The sequence below is a fragment of the Rhinopithecus bieti genome, unplaced genomic scaffold, assembly GCF_001698545.2.
Source record: "Rhinopithecus bieti isolate Rb0 unplaced genomic scaffold, ASM169854v2 scaffold_6710, whole genome shotgun sequence".
NCBI lineage: Eukaryota > Metazoa > Chordata > Mammalia > Primates > Cercopithecidae > Rhinopithecus > Rhinopithecus bieti.
The window spans coordinates 1,139,880-1,160,005 of record NW_016805362.1 but is presented as its reverse complement, the minus strand read 5'-3'; the positions used below and the strand labels follow the sequence as shown (position 1 = coordinate 1,160,005).

General features: G+C 45.3%; 1 protein-coding gene across 19 annotated transcripts in view; it reads right to left on the bottom strand.

Moving 5' to 3' along the window:
* Positions 1-12,373: 12,373 nt before the first annotated feature.
* Positions 12,374-20,126, bottom strand: part of FGFR2 (fibroblast growth factor receptor 2) — a 124,449-nt gene continuing 116,696 nt past the window's right edge. For 16 of the 19 annotated variants that reach the window (XM_017872263.1, XM_017872266.1, XM_017872269.1 and 13 more), the window contains 3 exons: positions 19,516-19,653; positions 17,812-17,917; positions 12,376-14,065 (listed from right to left, as the gene is read on the bottom strand). In XM_017872263.1, coding sequence (XP_017727752.1) covers positions 13,901-14,065; positions 17,812-17,917; positions 19,516-19,653 — 409 coding nt within the window. In that variant the 3' untranslated portion in view covers positions 12,376-13,900. Of the gene's footprint in view, positions 14,158-17,811; positions 17,918-19,515; positions 19,654-20,126 lie in introns of all 19 variants that reach the window. The other 3 variants (XM_017872271.1, XM_017872272.1, XM_017872283.1) reach the window with 2 other exon arrangements.

The window sequence follows — 20,126 nt, the reverse complement described above, 5'->3', positions numbered from 1 at the left end:
GGTCATCTGCAAGCCAGGAAGAGGCCTTCACTAAGAAGCCAACCATCCTGGTACCTGATCTCAGACTTCCAGCCTCCAGAACTGAAAGAGAATAAATGTGTTGTTTAAGGCACCCAGTCTGTACCATTTTGTTGCGGCAGCCAGAGCTAAGTCAAGGTCACACTCAGAGGGAGAAACAACAGAACTACCTCACAGCGCCCAGCTACCAACCGGGGGCATCACGTCACCCCACCTCCCCGCTTCTCTGTCTAACACCCTCCCCTCAAAATCTTTTTCCTCCTCAGGAGGCCACAACGGATACTATCTCCATTCCATGGAGACCTGGGCTGAGGCCTGCCCCAGTGAGCTCAGACAATCATTTTGTCTTTAAAGACTTCCCTTCACATGGGCAGATGTGAAGGGAAGTCTTTACAGAGACTTTTTTTTTTTTTTGAAACAGAATCTCGCTCTATAGCCCAGGCTAGAGTGCAGTGGCCTGATCTCAGCTCACTACAACCCCTGCCTCCTGGGTTCAAGTGATCCTCCCACCTCAGCATCCTGAGTAGCTGGGATTCCAGGTGTGCACCACCACACCTGGCTGTTTGTTTTGTAATTTTAGTAGAGACGGGGTTTCACCACGTTGGCCAGGCTGGTCTCGAACTCCCGATCTTAGGTGATCTGTCCGCCTCGGCCTCCCAAAGTGCTGGGATTACCAACGTGAGCCACTGCACCCAGCCTAAAGAGTCTTTTTTAAGAGTCTTCTCTTATTGTTCGCCTCCTGTGCAGGGCTTATTCCTATAGCTGTTGTCCACCCAAGAATGACCCTCAAGCCTTCCTCTGGCCTAGGTAAGCTCACTCACCTTCTGTCTCCTGTTCTAGCCTCCAGGAAGGTCAAGTGTGGGTCCCTACCTCCCTTGAAGCTCCCCCATCAGGGAGGGCCTGCTGGGCAGCTGTCAAGGTTGTCAGTATTAAGATCCCCAGATCCAGAATCAGCCCACACAAATTTGCATCCCAGCTCTCCCATGTGGCAACCACATGATTGTGTAGGTGTTAACTGACCTCTCAGTGCCTATCTCACGCCACTGTTATGAGGATGAAATGAGAAAATATGCTGGAAAGACCCACCCCAAGCGAGTTTCCTTCTCAGCAGGGTGAGGCAGGGAATGGGCTTGGCCTCTCTAGGCAGTCTCTGGCACCACAGCTGACCCTTGGATAAAATATAAGTTACTCAGCAAATTATTTCACGAGTACCAGCCTTGTTCTCCACTAACCTAATTGTAAAATTTTTGGAGAGGGCCACCAAGCCTCAAATCTCCTACCCTCCACTTCTGCAATGGGTTGAATAGTGGCCCCCAAAAGATATGCGCATGTCCTAACCACCGGAACTTTTAAACGTGGCCTTTTTTGAAAACAGGGTCTTTGCAGATACAAAGAAGTTAAGGATTTCAAGATGAGATCATCCCGTGTTATGTGGGTGGCCCCTAAATCCAATGACAAGCATCCTAAGACACACAGAGGACACACACCAAGAGGAGAAGGTCATGTGAAGACAGAAACAGACTGGGGTGATGCAGTCACAAACCAAGGAACACTTGGCACCACCAGAAGCCAGAGGAGGTAAAGAATTCTCCCCAAGAGACTTCAGAAGGAGCACGGCCCTGCTGACACCTTGATCTCACGCTTCTGGCCTCCAGCACTGTGACGGAATAAATTTCTGTTGTTTTAAGCCATTGAGTCTGTGGTAGTTTCTTACAGCAGCCTTAGAAAACTAATAGAACACCCTTAGGACTATGTCAAAGATGATTATTAACTAATATGACTTCCCATCCCCAGTGCAGCGCTGGGCCCACAGTACCTCTGACTTGCTGGCTTGCTGGGGAGGGCAGAATGAGCCCAGAAATTGTTCCAGAGGTCTCCCCAGACAGCAACTTCACAAACTTGCTTTGGGCCAGCCTTAAGGAGCCAGCTGTGAAGGTGCCAGCCTCCTTTCTCCCCTCCTGATGCCAGCTCTACCCAAACAGCCTATTCTCCCTTGGAAACAGAGTATGGCTACACATTTCTAGAATGTACCATGCCCCTTGGGTCAAAGCACCTGCCTCATGGGAGCTAAGTTAACCACTGCACCCAATTCCCTTCACACGAACTCTGATGGCGTTTCAGTTTTGGAGTTGCATCCATCAGCCAGGAACACCAAGCAGCCAACAGGCAAGGCATGACTGTTTAAAGGAGTGTGGGGGAGCGGGAAAATACTCATGTTCCTTCTTACCTGCAAGGATGGGGAGCAGTCACCCCTGGGGTGGCTAGAACTTTGGTCTGGCAGATTGAGAGAAGGGCTTAGAAATGAAACTATTCAAGCTAACTAGACCTTTTGGAAGTGGCAGGCCAGGGTGGGGTAGCTTGGGGAGATTTTTAAACCCTACATTAGTCCATTTTCACACTGCTATAAAGATATAGCCGTGACTGGGTAATTTATAAATAAAAGAAGCTTTATTGACTCACAGTTCCACATGGCGGGGGAGGCCTCAGGAAACTTACAGTCGCGGCCAAAGGTGAAAAAGGCACATCTTATACCGTGGCAGGTGCGAGAGAGAATGTGTGTAGGAAGAACTGTCAAACACTTATAAAACCATCAGATGTCAGGAGAACTCACTCACCATCATGAGAACAGCATGCGGGAAACCACCCCCATGATCCAATCGCCTCCTCTCCTCCTCACGTGGGGATTACAGGTCCCTCCCTCAACATGTGGGGATCACAAATCGAGATGAGATTTGGCTGCGGATACACAGCCAAACCATATTATACTCCCTGTCCAGTCTCCAGCCTCCTACATTAAATGAACAAAACTACTTGATTTACATTAAAGCAGTGTGTTTGCTATGCAAAAGCAGCTCCCAGTCAATTCCCCAGTTCCCCAAACCCCCTTTCACGCCAACTTCAGAGCCTCGACTAATCCTCTAAAGAAATTCTGGAACCATCCATGCTCCCCCATGCCCCGCTCCCCCTCTACCCTTCTTTCTTACTAGCTGCTGTGCTCTTCTGTAGCTGTAGGGATGATCTGGGCTCCCCTCCTAAGATGCTCTTGGGACATGTTGGAGATCTTAAATAACCAGAAGGCCCTACATCGTGGGGCCACTAGAAGAATTCTGAATGTTTTTATTGTTCTTAAAAGCTGTGAAACCCTGGTCTACAACAGTGCGTGTGCATTCGTTTGCCACCTTAGTTTGCCTGGACACAACGTAACTGAGACTTCTTTTTGCTTCCCATTAGCTGGAGTTTAAAAAGCGTCTCTACAGCTGTGATGGCTGAAGCCTTGAAAATGACAGCCACTTGCCCCATAAATCAGCACACAACAACCCCCATGTAAACAGATCCAGAAAAAATCTACATATGCAATAAATGTATACAGGTAATGGAGACTGGTAATAAAAATGCTTGGATCTGGTTTCAGTTTTTCCCTTGTCTTCTACACACACAACCACAAATACCTGCCTGGCCCCTGATCCAGGAGCCCCTTCTCAGGTTCTCCCTGGGTCTACAGGTGCCATGTAAGTCAGAGCAGCCCAACAACGTGGGCTCCAGCCTCGCCTGCTCCCTCCCTCCCGCCCAGTCTTTAAAGAGTCTAGGCTTTCACGGTGGGGATCTGCCCAAGGCTTTGCTTCCCCAAAGAGGCTATGAACACCCAGCTTTCCACTATTAAGGGTCCCCTCTTCATCTCATAGCTCCTGTTCTTGACCACATTCACCTGCTTTCAGATCAGAAAAATAAGGGCTTAGTGCTTGATTTGCTTTCAGCCTCATTTAGAAGACAAGGGAAAAACTGAAACCAGATCCAAGCATTTTTATTACCAGTCTCCATTACCTGTATTCATTTATTGCATATGTAGATTTTTTTCTGGATCTGTTTACATGGGGGTTGTTGTGTGCTGATTTATGGGGCAAGTGGCTGTCATTTTCAAGGCTTCAGCCATCACAGCTGTAGAGACGCTTTTTAAACTCCAGCTAATGGGAAGCAAAAAGAAGCCTCAGTTACGTTGTGTCCAGGCAAACTAAGGTGGTTCCAACACTAGTCTGTCTTGGGATTGCCTTTGTGTTCAGAGTTTGACTAGGGTGCATGCCTGTCATTGCATCCATGGAAAGCCTAATGTGTGCAAGGACACTGGGGTGATGGAAAAGAAAACCCGGCCAACAAGGTTGTGTAGAGGGCCACCCTGCCCCCTGAACTTGGTGTTCCAGCCCGAGCAAAGAGTACAGTGTTACAGTACAAAGGTGCTCCCTCGCTGGAAGAGACCAGGTTTAATTCCCACCAAACAAACAAGCAGCGTTCAAATCTGAATGTCAGCCTCCCACTTTCCCTCCTTCTGGAAAAACTGCATTGTTTATTTAGCCTTTGGTCTGTGGATCTCTGTGGCAAGCCTATTAGGAAGAGCAGTGGGCATGTTGCTAGGGGGGCGAAACGGTGCCCAAAAGGCTGGTTTAGACACAGTGCATTGGCCACTTACTGTCTCCAGACGGTCTTAGAACATCCCACTTGGCCAAAGGGCAGTTTTTATGGCTTTCATACCCACCCTCAGTGGGGATCTCTCAAGTGGACCCCAATTCTGTTTTTTGTTTTTTTCTTTTTTTAGACGGAGTCTTGCTCTGTCACCAGGCTGGAGTGCAGTGGTGCCATCTTGGCTCACTGCAACTTCTGCCTCCTGGGTTCAAGCGATTCCCCTGCCTCAGCCTCCTGAGTAGCTGGGACTACAGGCACATGCCACCACACCCAGCTAAATTTTTGTATTTTAGTGGAGATGGAGTTTCACCATGTTGGCCAGGATGGTCTTGATCTCCTGACCCCATGATCCACCCACCTCAGCCTCCCAAAGTGCTGGGATTACAGGCGTGAGCCACCATGCCTGGCTCTTTTTTTTTTTTAGACAGAGTCTCACTCTATCACCAGGCTGGAGTGCAGTGGTGCGATCTCAGCTCACTGCAACCTCTGCCTCCTGGGTTCAAGTGATTCTCCTGCCTCAGTCTCCCGAGTAACTGAGACAACAGGTGCATGCCACCATGCCTGGCTAATTTTTGCGTTTTTAGTAGAGATGAGATTTCACCATGTTGGGCAGGATGGTCTCGATCTCTTGACCTCATGATCCACCGGCCTCAGCTTCCCAAAGTGCTAGAATTACAGGCATGAGCCCACTGTGCCTGTCTCTTTTTTTTTTTTTTTTTTTTTTTTTTTTTTTGAGGATGCGGTTTCCACTATGTTGCCCAGGGTGCCTTGAATTCCTGGGTTCAAGCAATCCTCCCTTGTCAGCCTTTCAGTAGCTGGGGACTTACAGGCATGCACCACCAACACCCCGTTTGGACCCCTTATTCTTGAAAGGCACACCTCAGTTTTCAGAGCCCTTGTTATCTGCTATTGTCTTTCCCCACAAGGGCATGGGAAGGATCACCTGCCTGAGTCTGGAAACCAACTCGGCATGTATCTCTAAGTGAGGGTCATCAAACTTTTTCATTTTAAGGGCACATGGGTAGTATTATCTTCAGCTTTGCAGGTCATCCCCTGTTGCTACCATTCCACTCTGTGCTGTTGTGGGAAAGCAGCCATAGCATTATGTACATGAATCAGTGTGGGACTGTTCCCAGTAAATATTTATGGGACATGAATTGAAGCTTTATATATTTGCACATTGCCATATTATATATATATATATATTTTGTGTGTGTGTGTTTTCTTTTTGAGACGGAGTCTCACTGTGTCACCCAGGCTGGAGTGCAGTGGCACAATCTTGACTCACTGCAAGCTCTGCCTCCTGGGTTCACACCGTTCTCCTGCCTCAGCCTCCCCAGTAGCTGGGACTACAGGTGCCCACCACCACGCCTGACTAATTTTTGTATTTTTAGTAGAGATAGGGTTTCACTGTGTTAGCCAGGATGGTCTCGATCTCCTGACCTCATGATCCACCCGCCTCGGCCTCCCAAAGTGCTGGGATTACAGGCATGAACCAAAATATATATTTAAAAAAATATTTTCAACCATTAAAAATGTTTCTTAGCTCATAAGCAGTACAAAGGCAGGCAGTGAGCAGGATTCGGTCTGTGGGCCTCCATTTGTCAGGCCCTGAAATAAGCAACGGCAGAACAGGCCCTCCCACTCCCTACACGCCTCAGCCCAGGTTTGAAGTTTTGACTTTGCCTTTTTCATTCACAGCTCTGGCTGCTACTGGGTGAGAGCCAGCCATCAACAAGGAATTTCTGCATTTTGGTGAAACCTAAATCCGGCAAGAGGCAACGCAAGGGCCAGCCTCATGCGGAGTCAAGACCAGGCCAGGAAGAAGAGGGGGCTTCCGATTTCCTCTCCTGCTGTGATCATGTGTACAAAGATATATACACAGCCTCTTTCCAGAAGAGGCAGCAAGTCAAGTCACAGAACAATCTGAAAGGGCAGCCCTGAGCCTGTGTTCATGTTCCAGGCATCTTCTCCCACTTAAACCTCTGCAGTACACACCTGCAGAAATGATTAAGAACACCTAAAGCACTTCCGCACACAACGGAAAGTTTATTTCAGCCTCTCCCACTCTGTCAGGTGAACGATGCTAATTTTGCAATTCCCAGAAATTCTGTGGGGCGGCCCCTGAACCATACACGATCTTAAACTTCGAGAGCCTCAGGCTTCCTCTGTTTTTCTCGTGTGATATTTCCCTTTGTCACACCACCCATTTCAATTTGCTTGTAACACCACCAAAGCTGGCGCCGGAGAGAGCTTGCCATACGGAAACCATCCTGAGCTGCTCCTGTTCCGGTCTGCCTTTGTGACTGTAGTACTTCACCATTCACCAGCTTTGTCTGTGCACTTCTTAATTTAATTTTTTCCACCTCCCAGGTTCAAGCAATTCCCCTGCCTCAGCCTCCCAAGTAGCTGGGATTACAGGTGCACGCCACCATGCCAGGCTAAATTTTGTGTTTTTAGTAGAGATGGGGTTTCACTACATTGGCCAGGCTGGTCTCAAACTCCTGACCTCAGGTGATCCACCCACTTCGGCCTCCCAAAGTGCTGGGATTAGAGGTGTGTGCCACCGTGCCCGGCCTGGTCTGTGCACTTCTAAAACTGTTTAACTGTCCCTTAAAAATCATATTAGGCATTCATTGCCTGTTTAGTATTTGTAAAGTGAATGCTTGTTTTAAAAGGGAACCATAACAGGTTGAATGTTGTCAATACAACTTTATAAGTTTTTAAAAAATTTGATCATTATTTTCATTGATTTAAAACTTATTAGCCTGGGTACAGTGGCTCATGCCTGTAATTACAGCACTTTGGGAGGCCCAGGCAGGTGGATTGCTTGAGCCCAGGAGTTCAAGACCAGCCTGGGCAACATGGCATAACCCCAGCTCTACAAGAAACATACAGAAATTAGCTAGGCATGGTGGTGCAAGCCTGTGGTCCCAGCTACTCAGGAAGCTGAGGTGGGAGGATGGCTTGAGCCCAGAAGATCAAGTCTACAGTGAGTCACTGCTCTCCAGCCTGGGCAACAGAGCAAGTCCCTGTCTCAAAAAAAACAAAAGCCAAAAATTTATTAAATGTTTTTTGCTAAAAATTGTGTGTAGGGTGGACACTTGTATTCATAATAGATTAGCGATTTCACAAATAAATTTCTTCAGCAATGACAATTTTATATATATACACACATACTTATATTTTATCTTCATATTTGTCTCAGTAACTACATCTATGTCAACATATATAGCTATAGACAGACAGATGGAAATAGCAGCTAATACCTGAGTGTTGATAGTGGCTAATATGCAGCAGGCACTGTTTCATGCTTCCCAGGTACAATCTCATTTAACTCAACAATCCTTTGAGATAGAATCATTCGTCATCCCACTTACCGACCAAGAAAACTTTTCCTGATTCTTTTTTTTTTTTTGAGACGGAGTTTAGCTCCTGTTGCCCAGGCTGGAGAGCAATGGCGTGATTTTGGCTTACTGCAACCTCCGCTTCCAGGGTTCAAGCAATTCTACTGCCTCGGCCTCCTGAGTAGCTGGGATTACACGCGTTAGCCACCATGCCCAACTAATTTTTGTATTTTTAGTAGAGGCAGGGTTTCACCATATTATTCAGGCTGGTCTCAAACTCCTGACCTCAGGTGATCTGCCTGCCTTGGCCTCCCAAAGTGCTGGGATTATAGGCATCAGCCACCACACCCAGCTGCTTGATTCTTAGTTTATAAATCTGTAAGTGTCCTCTGTCCCTTTCAAAGAACCTCATGCTATGGATTTTAACTAGTAAGAGACACCAGCAAGCATCAGTTAAGTGTCCTCAAAAGAGAATTAGAAGCTGGGAGCAGTGGAATTGCTTGAACCCAGGAGGCGGAGGTTGCAGTGAGCCTAGATCATGCCATTGCACTCCAGCCTGAAAAAAGAATTAGAAGAGGAAAGAAAACCTAAAAGGAGTGCAGCCCAAAAGGAGGCAGTGTTCTGAGCTGCAGAAGGAAAAATCCCCTACCCATATGTGCACGGTAAGCTAAATTCAGTCACTGAACGGCTTCGCGTGCTGGGGTATCCCTTTGTAAATTGGCAGGAATCCACTGCCTTGTATTTCAAAGGTCCGGAGCGGAAGGTTCCCCAGTGACGGACATTGAATGCCCTCCCGTCCACTGACTTCTGCAGCACCTCATGTGACCCTCTGAAACAGGACTTCAAGGCCATTTGGAGGAGTCCATTCAAAAACCCCAGAAACCCGGCAGAAAAAAAGGACACAAGAAGGGCCCTATTCCAGAATGTCACTTAAGATGTGGACGGCTTCGGCGGTCCCTGCCCAGGGTCGACAGCCAAGTCATTTCAAGGCTCCTGGGGATGAAATGTGAGAGAAGATAAACTTTGCTTTCATCTTTAAAACCATGAAAAAATAAATAACATCAAAATGCAGGCTGGGTAAGGAGGAACCCAGTGGACCCACATACGTAAGTAATGGTGCATTCATCAGTCCCCATGGATTGCTCAAGCTTGTGTGACTTTACTTGGTATAAAACTGGGGATGTATGGCCGGGAGCGGTGGCTCAAGCCTGTAGTCCCAGCACTTTGGGAGGCCGAGACGGGCGGATCACGAGGTCAGGATATCGAGACCATCCTGGCTAACACGGTGAAACCCTGTCTCTACTAAAAAATACAAAAAACTAGCCGGGTGAGGTGGTGGGCGCCTGTAGTCCCAGCTACTCGGGAGGCTGAGGCAGGGGAATGGCGTAAACCCGGGAGGCGGAGCTTGCAGTGAGCTGAGATCCGGCCACTGCACTCCAGCCTGGGCGACAGAGCGAGACTCCGTCTCAAAAAAAAAAAAAAAAAAAAACTGGGGATGTGAGGTAGAGATACACTCAAGCATTCAAGCCAGAAAGATCCTGCACCCTTGCACCACATAGCAGTGCTTCCTTCCTCTCTCAGGCAAGAGGGAAGACATGGAATTCATTGGTTTCTCAGCTTCTCCATTTCATGAAGATCCACTGAGGCATCTTAGCTACCTTGACCATTTCATCATTGTGGAAACGAAGCTGATTAACTGAAGTATCTTTTTCTGGAAAAACCAGGAAAGCCTTATGTATCTTTATTCAATGATCTGCATCCTATCTCCTCAGCTATGAAATTCTTATGAAGGTACTTCATATCCACTAGGATGGCTATAATAAAAAATATGGATAATAACAAGTGTTGGCAAGGATGTGGAAAAATCGGAATGCTCATGCACTGCTAGTGGGAATGTAAAATAGTGCAGCCACCTTGGAAAACAGTCTAGCAGTTATCATATGATCCAGCAATTCCACTCCTACATATATGCCCAAGAGAAATGAAAACCTGACCACACAAAAACTAACCCAGTATATGAATGTTCATAACAGCATGGTTCATAACTGAAAAGTATAATCTAAACATCCATCAATGGATAAATGGATAAACAAAATGTAGTAAATTCATATCATGGAATAGGATTTGGCAATAAAAATGAAGTACTGTTACAGGCTACCATATGAACGAATCTTGAAAATATTAAGTGAAAGAAGTTGGACACAATAGGCCACATAGTGTATGATTCCATTTATATGAAATGTCCAGAGTAGGCAAATCCATAGACAGAGAGCAGACTGGGGGTTACCAAGGGCTGGAGAAGGGGGAAATGGGAAGTGGCTGATAATGGGAATATGTTGGCTTTCTGGAGTGATGAAAACGTTTTGGAATTAGATAGCTGTGATGGTTGCACAATGTGGATGTACTAAAATCACAGAAATGTAGAAAAAAATAATCAGGAAGTGGAAAACGAACATTTATTGAGTCCTGTCTGCCACAGCTAAGCCCTACAGCAAATCCTCATAGTAAGTCGAGAGGCTGGTGAGGACCAGGTTCACCTGGAGACAAACATCCAGACGGAAGCTGGGATTTGCCCACCATCGCCCAGCTGTAAGAAACAAACCCAATCAATTCTGTCCAAGCCCACAGTTCACTGTCTTTCTCCCGCACTGAGCAAGACTGCAGTCTTGTCCCTTAGACCACATCCCAGCTATGTGACCCTCTGGGATCTCAAGCTGAGCCTCAGCTTCCTCCTCTGTCCTAGCTGAGCCCTCTGGACTCAGCCCTGCAAGCAAGCTTCAATGATGCAGTACAAGGTAGCAGCCCCATTTCTTGTTTTCAAAACTGGAGGTGGAGTCCTCAGTTCATAGCAGCTCACGTTGGTCAGATAGTTTACTATAAATGCACATTTTAATTTCCTACGTTCCTATGTGTGGGGTTAAGGAACTTCCCACAAGATCAGATGCAGAGAAGCTCCCTGAGGAGGGATGGAGAGGCTGTGGTGGATGTGGGGTACCCTGTCCCCTGGGAATGCACAGAACCCCCGTGAAGGTGCTACTGTTCCACCTGCTTTCTCTGGCTCCCCATCCTGCCAGAGGCCACCATCCGCTGGGCGTTTTAAGACAGCCTCTTGGATATGCCTTTCCCAGTTAGGAACAGCAGGCCAAGCACTATGCATCCAAGATGGCTGCAATCTTTTGGTTCTTCACAAATGAAATCATCTCATGTTTAGGTGACAATCACATGTGGTTTCAACTAATTCCCAATGCTCTCCTTAGGTCTTGGGGGAGGAGAGCTGTAAGCTCCAGGATTCTTATCGAATCCTGCCTGTGTATGCTCATTTGGGACAGATTTCAAAAAAAAAAAAAAAAAGGGTACTGTATTACCCATCATTCTCATGGACCACACTGCCTTCTTGCCCTTCATGACAAGTGTCTCTTAAAATCACAATGGCCAAAAGACCATTTAGGACTCTTGCCCACCCATCTCCATGAAATGGGCAAGAAATACAGCAGTTCTTAATGCCATTATAATCTACCCCATCAAGTCTATAAACTGCCCTTCAGTGTCTAGAGTACAGCATCTGCACCAGAGAGCTGCACAGAGGAACCAGTGCAGACCCCAGCAAGTCCATCCTCACCCTCGTCAAGGACATCTCACCGTGGAAATGTCCCCAGGGGTGCAGAACATCACTCTGTATACTTGTGTCTAACAGGTGACACTTTTCTTAGGTGGCTTTCATGCACCTTAGTTTTAAAATCACATTCCCAATAGAACCCTGTTATCCTGCAAGAAACAGGACAGAGGTTTGGGAAATGCAGAACCAGGCCCCTAGGCCACTCCCCTGATGGCTGGTTCCACCACCATGAATGGCATCAAACACAGAGAAGGCCCCAAAGACAGCACTCTACCAATGGCCCTGTAAGGTTCTAAGAGCCCGGCTGAAGTGCAGGAGAAGTTGGCCTGTTTTCAATTCCCTTTCCTGCTGCTGCTGAGGCTGGCAAGCAGATATAACAGACCCTTAAGAGTCATAGATTTGCATTTGTTAACTGACAGGCAAAACTCCATTTCCCTTTTCAGATCGTTGGTGGTATGAAAATAAATAATTATTCAAAAATTTGTCCAAGTTTTCTTTTGGAAAATTTGAAGCAAATCCTTCTCTCCATACATCATGAAGAAAACAGCCTAAAAGGTTTCGAAGTCCCCAGGATTCAGACGTTCTGAACGTCTTCCCTACTCAATACCTGTCATCCTTAGGTCACCTCCCAGTTTGCAAAGCTCTCTACCATGTGGCTCTTCGTTTGCTCCTCTGGGGAGCTGGTAGGGTTCAGAAAGGAACGATGATTCCATTGAGGTACCAGTAAGCAACCCAGCCAGGGCTCCAACCAACCGATTCGGATTTTCCGCTGGATCAACCTCAAACTGTCACAGGTACTGCTGGTCTCAGTCAACCCCTCTGGCAAGCCACCCCCGTGTGCAGCACATAAGACCCTTGGCAGCCCTGCCCTTCCTGCATACACAACAGCATTCAGTCAGCACCTCCAGGCACAGGAAACCATTTGGTAAGACACGAGTATTAAAAAAATAAGTTGCGTGACATTTATTTTGTCTTGTTAACATTAATATCTGTAGAAACATTTTTATTGTCAGTATAAAAATTAACAGGTTTTATTAAATACTTTCTCCAATTTTGTAACACATAAGATCAGTATAATCTGCATTCATCTTGCACGGCTATTGCAAAGTGAGTTGGTGTTTCAAAAGCAAAACACAATACTTTAGTACAGAAGGAACAACCGCGATTATTTTGTCTGATGTAGGTATGAGGCTGGATCTTTTGGTGAGGTCCTGCCAGAATCAGATGAAAGCAATCCCTTAAAAAGATGGACGTATCCCCAAAACTTTCAGCAGAACAACTCTGTGTTTCAATTTTCTATGATGGGACTTGAAGATCCTAACAGGCGTCTCTAACGCCAAAGAGTCTGGAAACCATTATCAAAATTCACTGAAGAGAATACAGGCTAATCTGATTAATGTGCAACTCAGAAGCAGAAGGCCAGCTGCCAGAGAGAAGCACATTCTGCTATCATCTCAACTGAGGTCTGTCCTCAAGGAATGGATTAAGGCATCTTTTCAGAGGACACTGGTACCATTTGTCTTGGGAAGTCCAGTTAGACATTGCGTTGACGTAATGACAGGGTTGCACACCAAAATGAAACACCTTCCGATGAATGGGTTCTTTTAATATGGGGCATTTAGGAGGTCTAAGGACAATCGTCTGACAGCAGCATTTAAACACAAATAAATCAAAACTTCATTTTCCCCAAATTAGTCATATATTGTAAATATTTCTCTTTTCAAAGGATCTGATAGCTAGTTAAGTCCAAGCAATAGATTAACTAGTCTGCTGTGCTGCCTGCATAGAAATGCCACTTAAATTACACAAAAAAACTATAAATGATTAATTGTTTTGTATATTACCAATTCATTAATAAATTAATGTTATACCATTTTCCCTGAAAGCAAAAGTATTTTTCCACCTCTGCTCGGTGAAAATTAAGAAATTCTGTGTAAGAACAGCATTTAGCAAATAACTATTAAAAAAAGAGAGACCAATTTTCTAGGTGCATTGGGACATCCATTTAAAATCAATACAAAAAATAATTCCTTGTAAATATATAATATATATTTATACATAATTTGAATATATTTACATACATCCAGCACCTATATACTGCGTTTGTGCTCTGTAAGTGTGTGCTGACATAAATCTTCTCCAATTATTACAAAATTAACAAGGAAGGCAGAACATATGTCCACCTTGAGTCCGACTGGTCCACAGCCAGTACGCGCGGCAGGCGAGAGGGGTTACGTGGTGGCTTGTGGCAGTCCACTGCTCCAGACACCTTCTTCTCCTCCTGGTGAAGATTACAAGTTTTCAACTGTATAAATCTTTACACGTATGCTGATTACTTTTCCAATTATTTACTCCTCTGATCCATATATACAAGCGGAGACAAGCTCTGGGAGGCATGGTCTCCCTGCTCAGTGTAGCTAGGTTCCCGGTGCTGTCCTGTTTGGGGACAGACAGACACAGTCATTCATGTTTTAACACTGCCATTTATGTGTGGATACTGAGGAAGGCATGGTTCGTAAGGCATGGGGTCTGGAGAAAAAACAGAATCATCTCCTGAAGAACAAGAACTTCTTGTGTCAGGGTAACTAGGTGAATACTGTTCGAGAGGTTGGCTGAGGTCCAAGTATTCCTGAAAGAAGGGAAGAGAGACGTTTTATTTCATCTTGTGTCAGGATAACAAGGTGAATATGGTTCGAGAGGCTGACTGAGGTCCAAGTATTCCTGAAAGAATGGAAGAGAAGAGTTTTATTTTAAACACAAGCTCTTGAGATGTGGGTACTGAATGCGGGACAAGACAGGAGACCCCTAGAAGGTGAACAGAGACTCAGCCCACCTGAATTCCACAAAGACCTCCCCCTGAGACACACGTATGATGTACTCCGGGCTGCCCTTAGCTTTTCTCTTGAAACCCATCATAAATCAATGATTGGCAGGTAGAGAACAATAAAACCTAGTTGAGCTATAGGTGCCGGGCAGGCAACTTGACTTCACACGGACCTAACTGACCTGCTGAATCTACACCACCTCCTCACTAAAGCCCTTGCTTCAAATGCGAGCCCCAACAAAATGAAAACCAGGAACATGCCGTAGGTCCGCAGGCCCCCTTTAAGTAGTTGAGACCATGAATATTTATTTTCTGAATTACATTTTACTATTGTAGTTTCTGGGATAATTGAAGGGGATACTTCTTCATTCAGTGGGTAATTTAACACATGTAAGTCATTACTCTCAGAAGCTCTCCGAGTTCAAAATGTAAACAGGTTCAAAAAAGGCTTGGATATACTCATGGATGTCAAATCCATAATGCACTGTTAAAGGAAACTTTGGGAAAATACAGGTTAAGTTTCAAAGTTTTGAAGGTTTGAGATTCAGAAAGTGTCCTCTGCTCCCCAAGGCATCCGGTGCTGGCTGCCAAAAGCCCTCTGGGTCACCCCAGGATGACACTTCCTCTGACTTGGGTGCCTACGGACTGCTTTATATGGCCTGAGGGCTAAAGATGGTCTTTAACATTGGTAAGTGGTCGAAAAAAAAATCAAAAGAAGAATAATATCCTGTAGCATTAAAATGAAGAAAATTTATACACAATTACAGAAAATTCCCATTTCAGGATCCATAAAATTGTGCTAGAAGACAGACTAGAACACATCATCAGATGTGTTAGATCTTGAACTCATCTACTAGAACACATCTATTTACATATTGTCTGTGGCTACTTTGGGGCTACAGTGGCAAAGTTGAGACAGAGACCATAGGGACCGTGAAGCCGAAAATATTTACTCCGTGGCCCTTTACAGAAAGCAGTTGCCAACCCCTTTTCTGAAGCTATGAAAAGCTTTCTAAACTGGGAGCTTGTGGGTCTCTCTGCCTCCACTGGGCTGGCACAGTGGGGCAGTTCCGCTCACACATCCAGAAGCCAATGACTATTCTATGACATGTGGTTTTGCTGAGAGGGGGCAAAAAGTGCAGACCACAGCACAAACAGCCTCAGTGTTATCAGAAAAGAGCCCATGGAATGTTGGCAACTAGACATTTTTTAAGACACACACACACACACACACACACACACACACCCTATAATTCATCACCAGGGTTGGCAAGAGAGAAAGTCCCCATCCCAGAAGGGGAATGTGTCAGTTCCAACAACATCAGCATTAACCACACAACTGGAAACAAACACACCCACCACATCAAAAGAGAACTTTTTGCTTACAATGATAAAAACGAAATTTTGTCCTAAATGGAACCATTTTTCTTGAGCATATGGTAATGATTTTCAGAAGGAAAGAAACTTCGATTTTTACATCCGTCAGACAATATGGCATTCTGCTTTTTTATTTTAGGATACTAGATACAAATTTCAGTATGAACGGATCCACTCTACATGCAAATATATAAATAAATCACTTTGAGCATAGACATGAGATCATTAAAATAGAACTTTAGTGCTTTTCCCAAGTTTTGTTGTTATTGTTGTTGTTGTTTTGTTTTGTTTTGTTTTTTTTGAGACGGAGTCTCGCTCTCGCTCTGTCGCCCAGGCTGGAGTGCAATGGCATGATCTCAGATCACTGCAACCTCCACCTCTCCGGTTCAAGCGACTCTCCTGCCTCAGCCTCCCGAAGTAGCTGGGATTACAGGCGCACACCAACATGCCTGGCTAATTTTTTGTATCTTTACTAGAGACAGGGTTTACCATGTTGGCCAGACTGGTCTGGAACTCCTGACCTCATGACCCGCCCGCCTTGGCCTCCCAAAGTGCTGGGATTACAGGCGTGAGACACTGCGCCTGGCCAACTTTTCCCAGTTTCTAAATGAAGCCATAAACTTTCAGATCTGATAGGAAAAAATAGGGATATCAGTAGATTCCAAGTCTACAGTTAAAGGAACTTATACTAGAAACAACAATTTTGGCAGAAGAAGAAAGGTGGTTTCTTTCCCCCCTTGAACCGTTCCTTTCAACTTCCGAAGGTCAGCTGTATTCATTTAAATGCAGTCTCTCCCTTTATCCAGCACAGGCCACAGTTAGACACATAAGATAAAGCTGCTGAGTTAAGACTTCATATCACTACATTTGATTATTATCTTTTAAGAAATCACTCTAAAACTATTTTCTAAATCAGAAATTAAGTGTATTATTTTCCTTCTAAAATATTTGGAGGACCTTAACATTTTTCTTGTTGAGACAATTGCATGGTTTGGAGTTAGTTTCCTGTGTAAAAAAACACTATTGTGCATCCTCATTAAGTATCTCCAAACACATTCATTAACAATTTCTCTATCTTAAGATTTGACTGGACTTGATGGGTTTAACATCTTTCCTGCTCAGAGCATATGCTTTCCATAATTATAAAAGGCACTCTATCTGCATATTGAAGCAGCCACTAACATGGCTAAATTTGGACAATGAGAGACAGACGAGTGTTTATTTTGTTGGCAAAGATAAAAAATTATTATTATTATTTATTATTATTATTTGAGATGAAGTCTCACTCTGTCTCCCAGACTGCGGTGCAGTGGTGCAATCTCAGTCACTGCAACCTTCACCTCCTGGGTTCAAGTGATTTCCCTACTTCAGCCTCCTGAGTAGCTGGGATTACAGGCACACACCACCACATACAACTAATTTTTGTATTTTTCGTAGAGATGAGGTTTTGCCATGTTGGCCAGGCTTGCCTCAAACTCCTGACCTCAAGTGATCTGCCCGCCTCGGCTTCCCAAAGTGCTGGGATTACAGGCGAGAGCCACTGCACCCAGCAGAGATCATAAATATTTTAGGGAAAATAAATATTTTAACAAAAGGTACATGTTTTTATGTAAAAATCATGTAAGTTGCTCATTGTAGAAAACAGGGTATGTTTATATACACCTAGAAAGAGGCTGCAAGGCACATACCATTGCCGACAGGATCCCATAGGATAGTATTGTGGTAAGAGAAGCTGGAGTTACAAAGCTTCATTGTATTCCATCCAGCAAATGATGAGAACGTTATCAGTTCACCCACTAATGACCAAAGCACAGAATCAAACTTGCACAGGAATCCAAGCTCTTTCCCATGCACACCAAAGTCCTGCAAGTGAATACTGCTTCCCCTTTCCCAGTCTCCCACACACATCCTGGACTGCTCCATCAGCAGCTACACTGAGGGCGGCCTCGGGGATGTCCCTCTGTCTTTGGTTTCGTGAGTCAGAACTCACAAAATGAAGTTCTGAGAAAAACCATGATTTCAGAGGAACCCATAGTTGAGCTATCTGACCCCTGAGGAAAAAGAATAAACAAGACCAGACTCCAACCAACAGCCAACAGGGGAGTGTGCGTGTAAAATGCTATGTGTCTCACAAGCCAACCAAGGACAAGGGGCTTCTGGAAGGAGGTTCTTACCTCATTGGTTGTGAGAGTGAGAATTCGATCCAAGTCTTCTACCAACTGCTTGAACGTTGGTCTCTGGGAGGGCACTGCATGCCAACAGTCCCTCATCATCATGTACCTGGGAAAATTTGATTTCCTCGAATTAATTTCATACACACTAGGTACGTGGTTATAGTCAGTTTTAATAGGCAATAGGGGGACGTGTTGTAAATTAGGAAAATGCATCAGAACTTTCCGGGCAACTAGATTAGGAGGTCATGAATCACTTTCCCAAAAGTTTCCCTGCCAGTTCCTCCAAAAGGCACTTTGACTTATAAAAACAGCACGTAACCCAAAACATGTTAGGAAGGCATCTAAGCCATCAAGAAAGACACGTCTATGTGTTTTCCCTGGTATCCCTGGGCCACAGTGACATCTCACAATGGCATCACACCCTAAAGATGCTTTGGAGGCTGAAGGAGAACGCATATTTCCATGGGCTGGTCTCCAGTCTTCCCTCCCCTGACACCCTTCCCTGCACCAAAGCAGCTCTACTATTTATCTGTCCAGCGCTTTGGGTCTTAATGATTCTAGTTGACAAAGCTTCCTGAGTTTAAAAAAAAGTAAAATAAAATTTGAAAACTACAACTTCAATTTTTTTATGAATTAATCTGCCACCACTGGGCTGCACACTAACTTCCTGATTAACTCTTAGATAGGCCTAGCTTCCTAGGTCTTATCTTGATTACGGGTTTCGACAGATCCTCTATGTTAAAAGAAAAAAAAAAAAAAACCAATAGGAATGACAAAGAGCACAATAAATGCCTTTATATAATATGCTATAAAATGTGGCCATTCATCAGACATCCACAGTACACCGAAAAGCACTCACGGGATTACTGATATAAAACCCCCATGAAATGATACACAATAGACCACAGTCTCTGGGACAATCACTCTTCTTAGTTAATCCTGGAGGGGTTGAGGCAGGAGGCAGAGAGACTCCTTTCAAAGCACTGATTCTATTGCACCAGGCACACGTCACCAACACAACATAACTCTACTTAAAGTGTGAGGCAGATTTTGCTAGAAACCAGCTCATGGTTTTATAGGCAGATCTGGTGCTCCAAAGAGGGTGCCTAGACACATTTTTAATTCTCTGTACTAAAACACAAGTGAGACCTAGGTAACCAAACACGAGTTCCTTCGCTCTGAGGAAATGTGGTTGGCGTCAATCTATAAGGGCAATTTTCAATGGTTCAAGAAGTTTCGGAAATACCGATTCTCCACTGGCCACGATGGGGCCAGGCGGGGGCCAGGCACAACCACTGGGGAAAGGCTGTGTTGGTTCCTTAATCCTACACCCTGCAGGGTGGCCCCGCGGCTTTCTAGCTTGTTTCCTGACCCGTGGGTCTTCCTGTCACTCCACAGGAGACTGCAGAAGGCACAGCACAGTGGCCCAGGAAGACCATTCTCACTGGCTCTGCAAAGTCAGGAGCCCTCAGCCAGTAAGCCAGACACCCTCTGATCCAAAGCCCTCTCCATACTCAGAATAATGTTCTTTCTCTCAGACAAGTAATGGTTGTTGGTGTCGCTATTGAGCCCAGAGAGCTTCAGCCATTCTTCTTAGAGCATGTTTAGGAAACTAGGGGCCTTCAAAAACGAGGTACATCAGGAGAAGTATTAATGGTGTGGCAAGTCCACTGTGGCACCGGCAGGAAAGACAAGAGCGCTTACAGTTCGTTGGTGCAGTTGGCCGGTTTATCCATTCTGTGTCCTTCCTTCAGCAGCTTAAAAAGTTCCTCCACGGGAATCCCTGGGTAGGGCGAGCCCCCTAAAGTGAAGATCTCCCACATTAACACCCCGAAGGACCAGCTGCAACAAAAGGAGAAAGCACAGCATTACTAACCCATCCACACTGCCAAAACCTAAACATGCCCAGCTGAGACATAAACACCTCCTCACTTCTGAAGTTCAAAGACAAATGGGCCCTCCTGCAGTTCATCCTATGTGCTCTTTCCTGCCCCGCAAGAGCATCCCCAAATGATGATGACACAGGGATGTGCTGATGGAATTTTCCATCAATAGACAAAAAGGCAAACTGCCATCACTCTGGAATAGAGCTGCTTGTCTTAACTGTGGTGTTAGCAATGCAAGGATCTCAGTTTCTCAGTTTCAAAGCCTTTACACTCCTTTCCAACTCGCTATGTGCCTGACCCAAAGGTTGTGATCTGCCAGGATGGGCAGTTGACAGAATAAGGCCAGCACGCCAACTCTGCAGGATCACAGCTGCCCTCTGTGGCCAGTGGAACATCTGCTGCACAGAGGCTCTGGAACTTACTAAGATC